Genomic DNA, 16,287 nt, shown 5'->3' on the forward strand with positions numbered 1-16,287 from the left:
AGATATCTAAAAAATATCTTAGAACTGAGGAAATGTATGTAAATTTTATAGGACGACAAGCTAACACAAGGCACATTTTCAGTGTATTATAACATACAGCTACTAAAGATGAAAAGTTCTTTTTAAGCACATAGCATGATGAATGCTGGGAATGATGCAAAAAGATTCTAATGGGGAAAATACTCAAAGCTACTGTATGATCATAATGAATTCTATTTCCCAGGAGAATTTCATTCCCTATAGTCAGGCTTCAATTATCATTAGTTTGATGTTTATTAAAATGGTTTTCAACCATATTATAAATCTGTGAGTTAATGATTAACTTATCAACTGAAAATAATTTACACAATTGCACCTCTTAAGTTTACCTTATTTTCTGGAATCCCTGGAAGTCTTATTTTCCTTTCGGACATGAATTCAGGAACAATTCAATATATCTATGGTCTGAGAATGACAAAAAAGGATCCGTTCTTAACCCTCTGCCTTTTGAAAGCAGATCGTTTTCACTGAGATGTTGGACACTACAGGTGTCTGTCCCCAGGCCAGCAGGGACCTCTGAAGCCGCCTTCATGACCTGGCTTTTTTTCCCATCCCGTGGTTTTTCTAATGGATATTTAGGACTTTTGTAATCTCACAGCTATCCAAGCTCCACTTCCTAATTTTAAGAACTTTAATCGAAAGTTAAATTGAAGGTACTGTTTGTAGACACTTAACACCCATGAAAGCCCAGCCATCATGACAAATCCCTGAGTGTTGTCTTCAGAAAATGATGTTGGTCATCACAGCTTCAGCATCTCCTGTTTTTTGATGCTCAGCTCCCCCTGCTGAGCTCAGAGTTTCCTGGCTTCTCCTTCCCCCTCTCTCATCCCTGTGCTGTCCTGTGTAGTGATCTGGTGAGCGAAACTGCTGCTTATTCCTCCACCCCTACTTCTACCCCCCTGCACTACATATGAGTTTCAAGATTTATTATTGCAATAAAAGTGCTTTATGCTGGCTTTTCTCAAAACAAAAGAAACAAAAAAAACCCACAAAAAACAGAGAAAGGCATTTGTAAACAAAGATAGACATCAAAAATAACAAAAACCATGGGCAGCACTTACGAACATGGGACCGATCCTTGAGCATAGCTGCAACAGCGTCCTCGTGGGTTTCGAAGTGCACATCAGCTTCTCCAGTGGCCTTCCCACTGGAACTGTATTCCATGGTGATTCTAACAGGCTTCAGTGGAGCAAAAAACTAAACAACAAACAAAGGAAGCCAAAAGGAACATAATGTTACTAGGTCAATTTCTAGAAGTCTGGTGGCTCTGCATTTTTCTTTCAGACTTTCATTCATACACCTGATAAATTTATTTGTAGGAAATCTCTTTAAGCAACAATGTAGTTACACATCTACCACCTCTGCTGGCTCTTCTGATCTTCTGAGAACTCACGGCTACATTTCAAATATCTGTTCACAGAGAACTTAAACTATATACACAATACAATAATGTACAATAGTTATCGAACTTTTCTTTATACCAACAAGGACCACTTTTATTATTCCTCCCACACACCTCCTTTCCCGTTTCTAAAAACTGTCTGTCAAATATACTTCATTTCTATTTTTCTTTAAATATTGATTTATTTATTTATTTGGCTGCACTGGATCTTACTTGTGGCATGCGGGACATTTAGTTGTGGCACGTGGGATCCAGTTCCCTAACCAGGGATCGAACCTGGGTCCCCTGCATTGGGAGTGTGAAGTCTTAGCCACTGGACCACCAGTGAAGTCCCTACACTTCATTTCTTAATAATTCATTTTTACCATGTTTTAATCAAACATGGAGCTGATAATAAGTTTCTTATCAGCACTACCTAAACACAGCTACCACACTGAGTGGTTAATATTCCAAACAAAACCAATTCTTTAATGAGACTGTGCAACCTTCATTTAAGTAAAAATATGATTCTTAATAGGTTTTTTGAAATAATAAAGACAAATTCTGAGGCCCCACTACGAACTAATTCTGAGGCCCCACTACTAACTGGATCCTAGATTTTCATCTACCTTAAGCACACATCCTGGAGTTCAGGAAGTCAATAAGGACTTTGTTATTTCATCTTTTCATTTCATAGAGTACCTATCATAAAATGAAAATATTTTAAAAATTCCTTTTCTCAAAAATCAGGGAAGCTGGATGCAAGAAGGCTATATGGTGTAATGATAACTCCAGGCATTTAGGAGTACTAGATTCGTGTCTAGTATATAACTGCCCTGTGACAAATGCTCTCGGAGTCTCTTTTTCTTAAACTCAAAGATGAATGGGTTGAGGGACTTCCCTCGTGGCGCAGCGGATAAAACTCTGTGCTTCCAATGCACGGGGCCCTGGCTCAATGCCACAACTAAAAGTTTGCGCATGCCACAACTAAGAAGCCCATGTGCCGCAACTAAGGAGCTGGCAAGCCGCAACTAAGAAGCCCACATGCCGCAACTAAGACCTGGTGCAACCAAATTAATTAATTAATTTTAAAAAATGAATGGGTTGAACTAATTTAGAGAAAGACCAAGCTTTTTTACATTGAATACTTAACCTACGCCATATTATTTTGCACCTATGAAATGTTATCATCCATTATACACATGACCTTAGAATGTAATAAAACCCACACCTCTCAGCCAAAAAAATAAAACAAGCCCCCACAACTGTGGAGATGCCACCTTGTTGTCCAAAGATACTGCAGAAATACTATATTTTTCTTCTCTACCTTCCCTAAATAGAAGTTCAAAACTTTAGAACTTTTGTTCAAAGCTACTGAGATTGGGTATCTTACTGCCACACACATTTATAATGTCTTGGGCATTGGCTTGGAAAGGCAATCCTCTCATGTGGACAAAATGTAGTGAAGACGTAGTTCCAAAATCAACAGCCTCTGGAATCTTTTCTGACATCTCCTTAGGCAATTCTAAGAAATGGGACAAAAAGCACTGTCAAGAACATAAACACTTCAAAAGTTATTAGCAGATTATAATTAGGAATGACCTTTATGACAAAATCCTCAATTACTCTTGAAATACCCTAGTAACGAAGAGGGTTTCAATTTTAAAAGCCAAGATGATCTGAAATTTCTGCTGCCTAACAAGTATCACCTGAACACTCATAAGGATTTAGTGTCTCAAACCATTACCAGATTACAAAAGGACGTACCTTTCTCTAACAACTGAGAGACGGAAAAATGATTATGAACGTAAAAATAAAGACAAGAGAAATTCCCTGGGTTACAGTCACTTTGAAAAAAAAAAAAGGAATAAATATGGTTAACAGGATAATCCTACAGCACAAGTTTAAAAAGTATTTATCAAACTTTTAAAGATTCCAAATGTTCCTTTGGGATTAAGAATCAAAGGAATAATTAAACACAGAGGCAAACAAAACACCTTACTTTAGTCAACAATCCTGCTCTCTACACACATCATTTCCCACCTTAAGTTTAAATGTTGACATCTTACTTCTTTTTGTTGTACATGTGCAACCCAGGTTTTGATACAGAATCTGCAAAAATGATTAAATTAAAAAAAAAAACCTATGAAATAATTAAGACCATCTTCAACCCTCCATATCTGTGAATGTGGAACCCGTGGATATGGAGGGCTGCCTATGGGACTTGACCATTCATGGATTTTGGTATCCATGGTGGGTCCTGGAACCAATCCCCTGGGTATACTGAGGGACGACTGTATTCATAGCACATACTACACTCAAAGACATATTAAACATTTAACTCAACTTCCTTTGTCCTATAATCTACAATTTGATACAACATGGTCATAAAAAAATTTTTTTTAACAAATATCAAAACGTACAAGGCAGACACAATGAGTTTCAATAAGAGGCAAATCCTTACCTATTTCCTTCTCACTTTCAAAAGCCGTCATGGGTCGGATATCCTCAGTTACTTCATGTTCTTCAAAGACCATTTCTGGCTCAGTTATATACTTAGCAGTGGGAGAAGATGCCGTTTTCTTTCCCTTATGAGAACCAACATGTGTTCGAACTTCATTCCTTCTGCTTGGAAATATCTCTATATATCTATGTCAAAGCAAAAGTGAACAGGCATAAATGGTACAAAGTAACTTTACATTGAACTCTTTTAAAATAAAACATGCAGGGCTTCGCTGGTGGCCCAGTGGTTAAGAACCCGCCTGCCATACAAATTGTGAAATTTTTTGTTCTAGTTCTGTGAAAAATGCCAGTGGTAGTTTGATAAGGATCGCCACTGGCATATTTCACAGAACTAGAACAAAAAAATTCACAATTTGTATGGAAACACAAAAGACCCCGAATAGCCAAAGCAATCTTGAGAACGAAAAACGGAGCTGGAGGAATCAGGCTCCCTGACTTCAGACTATACTACAAAGCTGCAGTAATCAAGACAGTATGGTACTGGCACAAAAACAGAAATATAGATCAATGGAACAGGATAGAAAGCACAGAGATAAATCCACGCATATATGGTCACCTTATCTTTGATAAAGGAGGTAAGAATATACAGTGGAGAAAAGACAGCCTCTTCAATAAGCGGTGCTGGGAAAACTGGACAGGTACATGTAAAGTATGAGATTAGAACACTCCCTAACACCATACACAAAAATAAGCTCAAAGTGGATTAAAGACCTAAATGTAAGGCCAGACACTATCAAACTCTTAGAGGAAAACATAGGCAGAACACTCTATGACATAAATCACAGCAAGATCCTTTTTGACCCACCTCCTAGAGAAATGGAAATAAAAACAAAAAAAAACAAGTGGGACCTAATGAAACTTAAAAGCTTTTGCACAGCAAAGGAAACCATAAACAAGACCAAAAGACAACCCACAGAATGGGAGAAAATATTTGCAAATGAAGCAACTGACAAAGGATTAATCTCCAAAATTTACAAGCAGCTCATGCAGCTCAATAACAAAAAAACAAACAACCCAATCCAAAAATGGGCAGAAGACCTAAACAGACATTTCTCCAAAGAAGATATACAGATTGCCAACAAACAGGAAAGAATGCTCAACATTATTAATCATTAGAGAAATGTAAATCAAAACCACAATAAGATATCATCTCACACCAGTCACAATTGCCATCATCAAAAAATCTAGAAACAGTAAATGCTGGAGAGGGTGTGGAGAAAAGGGAACACTCTTGCACCGCTGGTAGGAATGTAAACTGATACAGCCACTATGGAAAACAGTATGGAGGTTCCTTAAAAAACTACAAATAGAACTACCATACGACCCAACAATCCCACTACTGGGCATATACCCTGAGAAAACCATAATTCAAAAAAAGTCATGTACCAAAATGTTCATTGCAGCTCTATTTACAATAGCCAGGAGATGGAAGCAACCTAAGCATCCATCATTGGATGAATGGATAAAGAAGATGTGGCACATATATACAATGGAATATTACTCGGCCATAAAAAGAAACGAAATTGAGTTATTTGCAGTGAGGTGGATGGACCTAGAGTCTGTCATACAGAGTGAAGTAAGTCAGAAAGAGAAAAACAAATACTGTATGCTAACACATATATATGGAATCTAAGGGGGAAAAAAAAAAGGTCATGAAGAACCTAGGGGTAAGACAGGAATAAAGACACAGACCTACTAGAGAATGGACTTGAGGATATGGGGAGGGGTAAGGGTAAGCTGTGACAAAGTGAGAGAGTGGCATGGACATATATACACTACCAAACGTAAAACAGATAGCTAGTGGGAAGCAGCCGCATGGCACAGGGAGATCAGCTCGGTACTTTGTGACCACCTAGAGGGGTGGGATAGGGAGGGTGGGAGGCAGGGAGACGCAAGACGGAAGAGATATGGGAACATATGTATATGTATAACTGATTCACTTTGTTATAAAGCAGAAACTAACACACCATTGTAAAGCAATTATACTCCAATAAAGATGTAAAAAAAAAAAAAAAGGAATCTGCCTGCCAATGCAGGTGGATCTTGCTGTGTCCCGGAAGATCCCACATGCGGAGGAGCAGCTAAGCCCATGTACCACAACTACTGAGCCTGCGTTCTAGAGCCCTCGAGCCACAACTACTGGAGACCGTGCACCTAGAGCCTGTGCTCCGCAACAAGAAGCCACCGCAATGAGAAGCCCACGCACCGCAACGAAGAGCGGCCCCCGCTTGCCGCAGTTGGAGAAGGCCCGTGAACAGCAACGAAGACCTAACGCAGCCAAAAATTTTTTTTTAAATAAAATAAATTAAAATAAAACATGCATACATATTATTTCTGATAGCTAACAAACACAGGTGTCCAAAGACAACAGGTGGGGCATAAAGTAAAAATGGACATAGATATTCGCCCATGAAAAAGTACTCTCAACAGAGCAGGTCACTGATTTAATCCTCCCAAGATAAGTTTTCTTCATATACATTTTAACAAATGTTTTCTACCCTGTTTTGCTTCATGCGGACAAATATGCAAAGGTTAACTGTGTGTATGAAAAGAATCTAGTAAGAAAGGTTTCATTTTGTTTTTTACAGTTGATTAACAATCTCTTGAGGTCTTACAATTCAATTATGTGAAAATTATTCATATGTGTTTAAGATATTAAAAGTCACAACATATGAGGAGCTAACTTCTCCCAGGACTTCACTAAGAGGCTAATGAGAATTAATGAACTAAATGTCAATTCTAACTTGCTATCTGTTTGGCTGTGGAACTGTTAAATCCAAGCTTCTGGAACCAGTTTTCTTTTTCTCAACAATGCTTTTCCAAATTAGGTTATTAAGCTTGAATTGTACAAATCCTTTGCATTTACAGACCCAGATGTGCAACATTTCTTAATTTACTGAAGAGATCTATACACTGCCTTGATGTTCCCACATAAAAACATATTACTGACGTGTTCCCAGTTATAAGAAAATATGAAGAGTACTGAAAGAAAATTAAGGGGGGCGGTGTGTGTTTTGCATGTATTTTCTTCATTAAAAATTTTTTAATAAAGACCTTTGAACCAATTCTATACGTAGATCCTGAAATAGAACGACTTTGGAATGACTTTTTTAAACTTCAAAGAATTCAAGAAAAAAGGTCAGAAAACAAGCAAGACAATGAATTAAAATTTGACACTTTTGAGTACTCCCCCAAAGTTAAAACACAAAGGAGCACACAAAAAAAGGGTAAAATAAAAGAGAAAAAGAAATAAAGAAAACTAAAAAACAGAAATGAACTCAACCCATCACTACGTGTATCCTAGTGTGATGTGATATGCAGTATACAGTATTGCCTATAGAGTATCTATATCAAAATTGTTAACCTGAATCAATCTAAGACTTTAGGTCTAACTTCCAGTTTTCAGGAAATAATAGAGGATGCAAAGGAACAAGTTAAGTGACACTGTGAGGAAGCAAAAGGATAAACACAGGATGTGAGACACTGTACAGGACAAATGACTCAATTTCTTCAAAAGCCAATTGCATCTTGAAAAGGGGGAGGGGAATTCCCTGGTGGTCCAGTGGTTAGGACTCCATGCTTTCTCTACCGTGGGCCTGGGTTCAATCTCTGGTCAGGGAACTAAGATCTAGCAAGCTGCTCCATGCAGCCAAAAGAAAAAATAATAATAATAAAAAGGGGGAGGGAACATAAAAATAAAGGAAATGGGGATTTGCTCTAATTGAAGAGAAATGGAAGCATAACAATCAAATACAACGTATGGACCATGTCTAGATTCTGGTGAGGGAAAAAAAAAAAAAGCAACTGGAGAAAGAGATTTTGGGTATAAATGGGAACATGTGATTACGGACTGGCACTAGATAATAAATTATCACTAATTTTGTTAAATGTGATAGTATTGGGATCATGTAAAAATGTTTTCTTAAAGATGCATACTAAAAAAACAGATGCAACAAATACAACAAATGTTAAGAATTTGTTAATCTAAGTGATGGGCATTTGACAGCTCATCATACTACTCTCTCTACTTTTTCTGTGTTTAGATAATTTTACAGTCATATTAACTGCATTCATCAAAACGACCCAGTGTATTGGCCAATATGATCCTTCTGCATCATTAGTATCTGCTTCACTCACCGGTTGCCAATTTCTTCCCTGTGTTTCAAAAGGGCTTGGTTGGCCATTTCTGGTTCTTCAAACTGCACATAGGCTTCTCCTGTTTTTCTTCTCCCTCTATAATCCATGACAAAAGTAATGTCTACTATGTTCAGTCCTAGGATGTCAAAAAATTATTACAAATTAGTGCTGCTAACAGGAGCTTTTTTATTCTTAGACTTAACACATTCATTCACATACTAAGAATTTCTTTTTAAGTTTATTAGTAAAATTGTGGGCCTATTTTGCCAGTCCCAAAGCTGAATACATGCCTAATGGGAAGAAAATTATTATGCAGCCAAAAGCTAATAACACCCACACATTCCCAGAACATTTAGGGTCCAAGCAGTCCATCTAAAACACACAATTTGTTTTTTTGCCATTAGTTATATACAGAGATTTAGACTAACATCACTACTGGTGCATATTTTACCCCTAAGATGATAATGCTTTTTTTTTTTTTTTTTTAAACGGACATGCTGTGCAGCTTACAGGATCCTAGTTCCCTGACAAGGGACTGAACCTGCACCCTCAACAGTGAAAGCGCAGAGTCCTAACCACTGGACTGCCAGGGAATTCCCTAGATGTTAATGCTTTTAGATCATATAAATCACTATTGTCTAAGACAAATATAGCCACTCTCATGAGAGGATATTTTCCTCAATAGTAAAAAAAAAAAAACAAAACTCCACATTAAATTATTTTGAAATATGACACCCCCCAAAGATCAGTGTTTTAGGTCAAAACACTTATATAATCTATAAATACTGGCAATCCAAGTGAAGAGTTCTCCCCTAAACAACCTAATATAACTGCATGCAGTTACCAGGAGAAGGTTCACCTAAGATAAAGAAGGAAACAATGGGGGGAAAAGATATGAGGCCCCAAACACGATATAACTGAAAAGCACCTGCGAAGAAGTCTATAATGTCTTTCTCATTGCAACTATAAGGAAGTCCTCTCAAACGAACCACACCATCATTTACCACAGGTGTAGATTTGACATGCAGGCTCTTCATTAAGGCATCCACATCTTCATTGTTTATCTCATATACTAAGAAAAAGAGCACAAAAGGTATGCAATATTTACATAACAAAGGAAGAAGCCATTAAAAAAATAATCACACTGGGTGGGTTATCCAGGAATCTAAAAACTAGTATTTTTAACCTTACGTACTTCTCTGGAGAAAATAATAAATGACATTTATCAAGTATTTACTATGCGCCAGCTGTAACATCACAACTTCTGAAGTAAACTGCGTCAACACCCTCATTTTATAGATAAGAAACTGAGATTATTTGTCTGCTTCATTTTCACACCCTGGAAAAGGGTTTTTCATAGAATCTAACTACTTCACTATTCATAATATCTAATACAGGATCAAATGAAGCTGCCTTGAAAAGTACAGTCAATGTAATGAACCCAAAAAGCTATAACACGACTTCACATACCTTCCACATACCGCTGCCCCATGTACATGCGGTGTTTTTCTAAGGCTTTTTGCACATCCTGCTCTGACTCCATTTCAATTAAGGCATCACCCCTTCGTTTCCCATCTCTATTTAAGAGGAAGTGGATTCCATTCTCACCATTGCGAATTCTGCAGTCTGAAAGTATGTGAGTAAAATCAATTAAAACCAGAAATCAAAGTTTTAGATCAATCATACAAGTCACTAGAATTGCAATCTTCCAAAACCCAAACAAAGCAATATCCAAAATGCCTGTCATTTTCCTTACACAAACCCCCATCACTGAAGACGTCCAAATGCTGATGAGCTGGTAGTCTCTAAAATGTTCCATGTGGAGAAATAAGCGAACCTTAGCACAAAAGCTTATGACCCCCTGGTCATTAAATGGCAAATCAGGCTAGGCTCAATACAAAATGTAATATGGACTTCCAAATGCTTCTACAATCAGTTTCAAATCACTTAAGGAATTAAAATATGGTTTCTGCATAAGTGTCTTCTTTCGTTATGATCATATCCATAAGAACTCTAATATATCTCCTGTAAGAATAATTTAACTTTTCCCCCTTTTCATTACCAAAGAAAGACATCCCCATACCGCACACTACTTATACTGGGAGCAAGCTGAAGATGTAAGTGGCTTTATAAACTGCTTGATCCACACAAATGCACATCAGGTACTTAATACAGTGTTACATTGTTTTAGAACCTTTAAGGCAACATCTTCTAAAGGCTTCTTAAGAGGGAGGAAAATTAAAAATCAGTCAGATTCAGAAACTTTAACTACAGATGCATAAACCTTCAAACATGTTATTAAGGGAATTATATCACTTGCTAAGTGATCTTGTATTCTAAATGTATGTTATTACATAAAAAGCTACTCAATCTATATTCTCACTAACATATTCCCGCTAACAGGTTTCACCTTTTGATATGTACGTATTAAAACTTCAGAGAAAACTGATTTTGCATCATGTAGTTTTTTAACATTAAAATTTTTTCGGTATTCAACCTGGTATATATGACAAATGATACACATGATGTCACTATGCATATGTAACCAGCCAGAATGAGACAATTCCCATGCATCAAATAAGATGTCTACAGCACAGCCTAACTTGAATTTTATGGGACTACCTTTCAGTCAGATGAAATTACATATTCAAAACATACATAAAATATACCTGAGAAAAAGCTAAGCACATCTTCTACAGTGCACGACCACGGTAATCCTTGAGCTCGAATGAGATAAACGTCATCCACTTCCTCTCCTAACTTGGACGGAGGCAATTCATATTCAGGGAGAGGTGGAAGGTCTTCCAGGTAGGTAGTTTTGGACTCCTTCCAAGAGAAATGAAGAAATGTAGAAATATTTCTTGAACAACCTACTTAGAAAATTTATTTTCAAAGTCTATTTCTACAAATTAACACCCTGGATATTATTATTTGGGGACCATTAGTATTTCAGAGGCAAGAAGTAAAATTCACAAATCTAACTCATCCTATTTTGGCTTAAATTGTACATCCTAAAGCAACAAGCATGTATAGCCTAATGGTTTGGCAGGACATAAATTTTATTCCAGGCTTGTTTTTAAATTCATCAGTCCCGAAGTACACCTCATAATAGTGTTTTAGTTAAGGCAGGACAACAGGGGTCCCTTCAATTTAACAAATATGTATCTCCTAATCACAGCACACCATAATTAGGCCCTCATCTCAAAAAGCGTACCATCCAGACTAAGACAAGCACACAAGACAGATGCTTTAAGGGCTATAATTAAGATACAAGATATTATAGAAATTCATAACAGAGCACCAACAGAAGAATCAAGACATGATACGAGATGAGCCTTGAAGGAAGGCTAGAATTCTGAGAGAAATATATAAAGGATAGGCATTCCAGTTTGAGAAGTGAGGGGAAGAAACAGTATGAACAGAAGCCCATTTGCAAAACAGCAATAATTCCATTTGGCTAAACTGTAGGGTACAATTAGGAGCCAAAGAAGATGAGCTGGCAAAAAAAACTGGGTACCACATAGCAGAGGAATTGAGGGTTGAGCTCAGTGTGTGTCGTTAACCTGGTAGGCAAAGGGGAGCTAATAAAAGACATTTAGAAGTGTGTAAATCAACAAGACAGCAGGATGCTTGGAAAGATTAATTTGTCAACTAGTATGTCAGACCAACTGAATAAGGGAAAGATCATAAAAGGCAACAGCAGTAGTGTGAGGTAACAGGAGCCTGAGACATACCCAAAGAACTCTATTTTACAACACTAAACAAAAACCGAAATGTTATAAGATTCCAACAAGCACAACCATAACCAGGGAAGACAACTCAGGTTTTAAGACTTGCACTCTACTAGGCTAAGGAAATAGATTTCTCTGTACCATCCTACCATTTACACGAAGATTTATGTCTAATTTTAAGGAGTCAATGATAAATGTAAACCTCTAGCAGAGGCCTCATACATTATTTAATAAGAATGCAACAAGCACTTCAATTATCAACATGGGAAGACAACTCAGGCTTTAAGTCAAGTGACTTGCACTCTATTGGGCTAAAAAGAGAGATACTTCACTCCTTTGTATATCCCCATCATTTTCATGGAAATTTACACATAATTTTATGCAATCAATAATAAAAGTAAGCACAGAGGCTTACTTACTGGCAGAGCCTCAACAGATCATTATGCTAGTCAAATTCACAGAAAAAATAATCAAGTAAAGAGAGTAACCAGGTCACAAAGGCTTATTAGAGACAGTTTTTTTGTTGCTTTTTTTTTAAATAAGAGCAACATTCCCCATTTTCCCAGAATTCCATAAGCATCACAAGCTTTCACTGAAAAGGGCAGCAGAAAGTATTGGGCCAGGATTCAAATCAATTAGCTCAGCCACTGGCAGACAGCAGCCACGCTGATTAGCTTCCCAGTTTCCCTAAGTTCAAGGAGAAGCACAAATTGAATTAACAATAATATGACCCAAGGCATCAGGAGCATGGTAGTCAAAAAGTGTGCGGACATTTCCCAGATGCCACGTAAGAAGCAGAAAAGAAAGCTTCCTACGAGGCACAAAATATTTGCAATGTGAGTACTTAAAGCACACACTGACTCAAAAAAAAAAAAAAATACTGTAGACTCACTCCTGGGTCCCCAAACCATCGCCTCAGCCCCAGACGCCTCCTCTCCTCGGTCCCCCTCCCCCAATGTCAGTCTCCAAACTGTCCTTCCCATCAGCGGTGACCCACGGTCCGAAAGGGCCTTCTGTCAGAGGAAGTGAAGGTGCAGAGGTGACCTTCAGTAACTGGGGCAGCCCGCCTTTCCCAAGGGACACGAGAGCGAGGAGAGCGCTGGGGTCCAGCCTCCTTCCCCACAAACCTAGCCCACGCAAGTGTGTGCGTGAACCTTCGTAGCAGCGGGCCGCGAGGCGCACCAAGGGCCGCCCAGGCCTAGTGCTCGGGCGGCACGGAGAGTCCCAGCCCTCCGGGGGTCCGGCCTCCCAACTTCACCACCTGCGGGCGGAGAGCGACAGAGATGCGCGGTGGGGGCGTCAACAGCCTCACAAAACCTACCATGGGCGGGCGGGAAACAAGGCCTCAACATTCACCCCCAGCCACACTTACACTGCCCAACCGACCAGAGACTCGAGAGGAGAACAAAACAAGGAGAAAACCCGAGACCGTCCCTTGTTCTGGGGCCCAATAGGAGGACTGGGCGGGTGAGGGTGGGAGCGGGCGGGGGGCTGTGGCGCGTGCCGCGGATCCCCGGGCGCGCACTTGAGGTGCACGCGGAGGGGCGCGGGGGCGCGTGCGCACTGCCGGGGAAGGGTCCCGCGCGCGGCCCCTCTCGGCGCCCACGTACCTGGCTGTAACCGCGCGCCGGGCCCGCCGCCGCCGCCGCCAGCGACTGCGGCAGCAGAGGGGCGCGCAGGGCCGGGTAAGAGGCGGCAGCCGCGGCGGCGGCGGAGGCGGCCGCTGGGGGAGGCCCCGCCAGCCTCCCGGCCGGCACAGGCCCAGTCTGGAGGCCCCGCGTGTGAGAGGCGGCGGCCGCGGCGGCCCCGAGCAGCAGCAGCAGGCGGCGACGGCCCGAGACTCCCGAGGGGAATGAGCCGGCAGCCGAGTAGAAGGGCAGGCAGGCGGCGCCGGTGCGCCGGCAGCTGCTGCAGTTGCAGCCGCAGCCCCGGAGCAGCGCCCCGAGCACCCAGCGCGTCCCGGCCATGGACTCCGGAGGTGGCGCGGGGCCTGAAGGCGGCTGCGGCTGCAGCGTGAGCGGAGGGGAAGTGGAATCCAGGGCCGGGGAGGGGTTGCCGGGCACATGCGCCGCCGGCACCAGGGGCAGCGGCGAGTCGGGAGGAGGCGGAGGAGAGCGCGCTGCTCCGCCCGGTCTCCGCCCTCGGGGCGGGGCGGGGCGGGGCTGCCCGCGGGCCGGGAGGGGCCGGGGGCCGGTATGATCGCCCGGTTATTCTTTCACTTGGTGGAAACTGAGGCCTGAAGAGGACGAGGCTTCCTTCTCTGGAGGGCTGAGCCCTGGAACGGATATCTACCGACGCTCTGCACTTTCTCCACAGTCTTGTGACGTGAGGGGCAAAAGGGCCGTTCCTGGAAGGAATTGTGATACTCTGGTTATAAAAAGAGGTTGGGATAATACTGGCGGAGATTTAATAACGCCCCCTCCACGCCCCCCAGCTTGGGTTATGTGCGGAAAGCCAGCTTTCTTTGTTTTAAAATGAAATTTATAGATACTTGTTATATGTTAATAACGAATACAGGTATTCCTCCGCTGGTAGAAAGTTCACAACAGGCCGCTTCGCTTTTACCGAAGACCCATATTAGTACCTATTTTTGCTAGTGGAAAGAAATGTGATTTTCACTTTTATGGGAAAAGGCGAAAATTTAAAATAGTAGTCGGCGTTTGTTTTACAGCAGCCGTGGTAGAGGCTGCAGTGGCATCGCCAAGCTCTGTCTTGGGAAACTGTACTCAGCATCTCCCTGCTATAGCTTTGAACTGTGTATTTGAACATCTGTGCTTTATTTCCTTAGCAAGATGTCTTCTAGGGTAATTGCTTCCTCACTTTATGCCATTTTGGCTTCCAAAAGGTTTCATAGGAACGCTCTGCTTTCGGACAGCAGGTGAAACCTGTATAACAAAGATTAAAGCCCCTCCTGAGGTTTCAGGAATAGACAGGCAGAGGTTTGCGAAGGAATGGTTGTGCAGTTTTCCTCCTCCGGTGGCCAGGACCCCTCTCAAGGAAGTTCAGAGAGTGAAAAATAGAAAAAGCTAAAATTTTAAAACTTTCTATTGTGGAAAATCTCAAAGAAAAGTATAATAAACTTCTAGAATTTCAGAAATTGTATCAACATTTTTCATTCTTGTTTCATCTCTCTCTTGTTTAAAATATCTGGACTATTTTAAAGCAAACCCCAAAGATCATGTCAATCATCCTTTCAGCATTCATCTTAAACTGATAATGACTTAAAGGGGAAAAAATGACATTCAGATTAGTTGTGTTAAAAAAAATTAAACTGAGTAAAATTTAAAGATATTGGCTTTATCCAACAATTCAGGAATTGGGCAGCATCTCATCTAGTAGGTAAAAAGGAGCTGTATAAAATGAAAGACTTTTATAGGCAGAAGAGGGCGGGACAAGGAAATCATACTAGCAAAAAGTGAATTGGGGGGCTTCCCTGGTGGCGCAGTGGTTGAGAGTCCGCCTGCTGGTGCAGGAGACACGGGTTCATGCCCTGATCTGGGAGGATCCCGCATGCCGCGGAGCGGCTGGGCCCGTGAGCCGTGGCCGCTGATCCTGTGCGTCCGGAGCCTGTGCTCCGCAACGGGAGAGGCCACAGCAGTGAGAGGCCCGCGTACCGAAAAAAAAAAAAAAAAAAAAAGTGAATTGGTTGTGTGAAGGTTGCTTTCCTTTAGGGCGTAGTTGGGGTCCATCGGGAAGACTACCTCACTAGTGCTGATCAGGTAATTCCTGATTGACTAGTTTAAGATTCCATTTCTGCAAAAGCCCAAAAGTGTAATTAGGTTTGGTGATGTGGGGCTTAGCATAAGTGACTCCATTTTGGACCTGTTTTATTTTTAACAGCTGGTTTAAAGTATGAAAGATTATTGCATTTAAAGTTTGATTGTTTACTCTGGCCTACTTTTAGAGAAAGGAAAGTTCAGTATTTCCTAGAAAACCCTTTCCTCACCAAAAAAAGTGAAGAACAGGAAAAAATCTGATTGGCTTGGCTCTATGGACCTGGAATATCAAAGAGAAGGGAACTTCTGCAAGATTTAGGAATCCTAGAGTTTGTTTTTTCCTTAGATTTCCCATTCAAGAAGGGAAATGGGTTAGCTCTTCATAACAGATTATCACTACTACAAATCACAATTTGGGGACATGTTAGGGATTCTGTCCATATTTACAGAATCTTGCCTTCATCTTCTTAATAGCCAAAACCATCATCCATATTGTGTAATTCTGAGTGAATTAGAAACCTAAATACATAGAGTGAAATCTTACAGATTATAATCAGGAGTAACACCTAACTACCAAAATGGAAAGCTTTAGTTTTTATTTAGAGGAAGTTGGGAGAAAATAAAAGAGAAAAGAAACTAACTTTGAACACTTAGTCATTCACCTAACAAACACTTATTAAGTGCTTTTTGTGTTCCAGGCACTGTGCTATGCTTTATGCATTCAGGGATACAATAATAAGTTTACAGACTAAATACCAAA

At 40.6% G+C, this 16,287-nt stretch overlaps 1 protein-coding gene across 1 annotated transcript; it reads right to left on the reverse strand.

Annotated features, from left to right (window-relative positions):
- Positions 1–316: 316 nt before the first annotated feature.
- On the reverse strand, positions 317–13,840 carry GRSF1 (G-rich RNA sequence binding factor 1). Its single transcript, XM_082838190.1, has 9 exons — positions 13,422–13,840; positions 10,750–10,906; positions 9,551–9,706; positions 9,009–9,152; positions 8,081–8,216; positions 3,885–4,069; positions 2,824–2,945; positions 1,101–1,236; positions 317–444 (listed from the first exon to the last, which is right to left on the reverse strand). The coding sequence occupies exons 1-9, from the start codon at positions 13,776–13,778 to the stop codon at positions 395–397; spliced, it is 1,443 nt and encodes a 480-aa protein (XP_082694316.1). The 5' UTR covers positions 13,779–13,840; the 3' UTR covers positions 317–394.
- Positions 13,841–16,287: the final 2,447 nt, after the last annotated feature.

The sequence above is a fragment of the Leucopleurus acutus genome (assembly GCF_964270905.1).
Source record: "Leucopleurus acutus genome assembly, chromosome: 4".
Taxonomy (NCBI): domain Eukaryota; kingdom Metazoa; phylum Chordata; class Mammalia; order Artiodactyla; family Delphinidae; genus Leucopleurus; species Leucopleurus acutus.

What these genes read in the sequence shown, in the direction of transcription:
- GRSF1 (XM_082838190.1), bottom strand. Translation starts at nt 13,778, where the DNA reads ATGGCCGGGACGCGCTGGGTGCTCGGGGCGCTGCTCCGGGGCTGCGGC. An exon ending in CGGCGCGCGGTTACAGCCAG is followed by an intron (nt 10,907 to 13,421) that starts GTACGTGGGCGC and finishes TTCTCTTGGAAG; the next exon opens with GAGTCCAAAACTACCTACCT. An exon ending in TGAAAGTGAGAAGGAAATAG is followed by an intron (nt 2,946 to 3,884) that starts GTAAGGATTTGC and finishes CCCATTTCTTAG; the next exon opens with AATTGCCTAAGGAGATGTCA.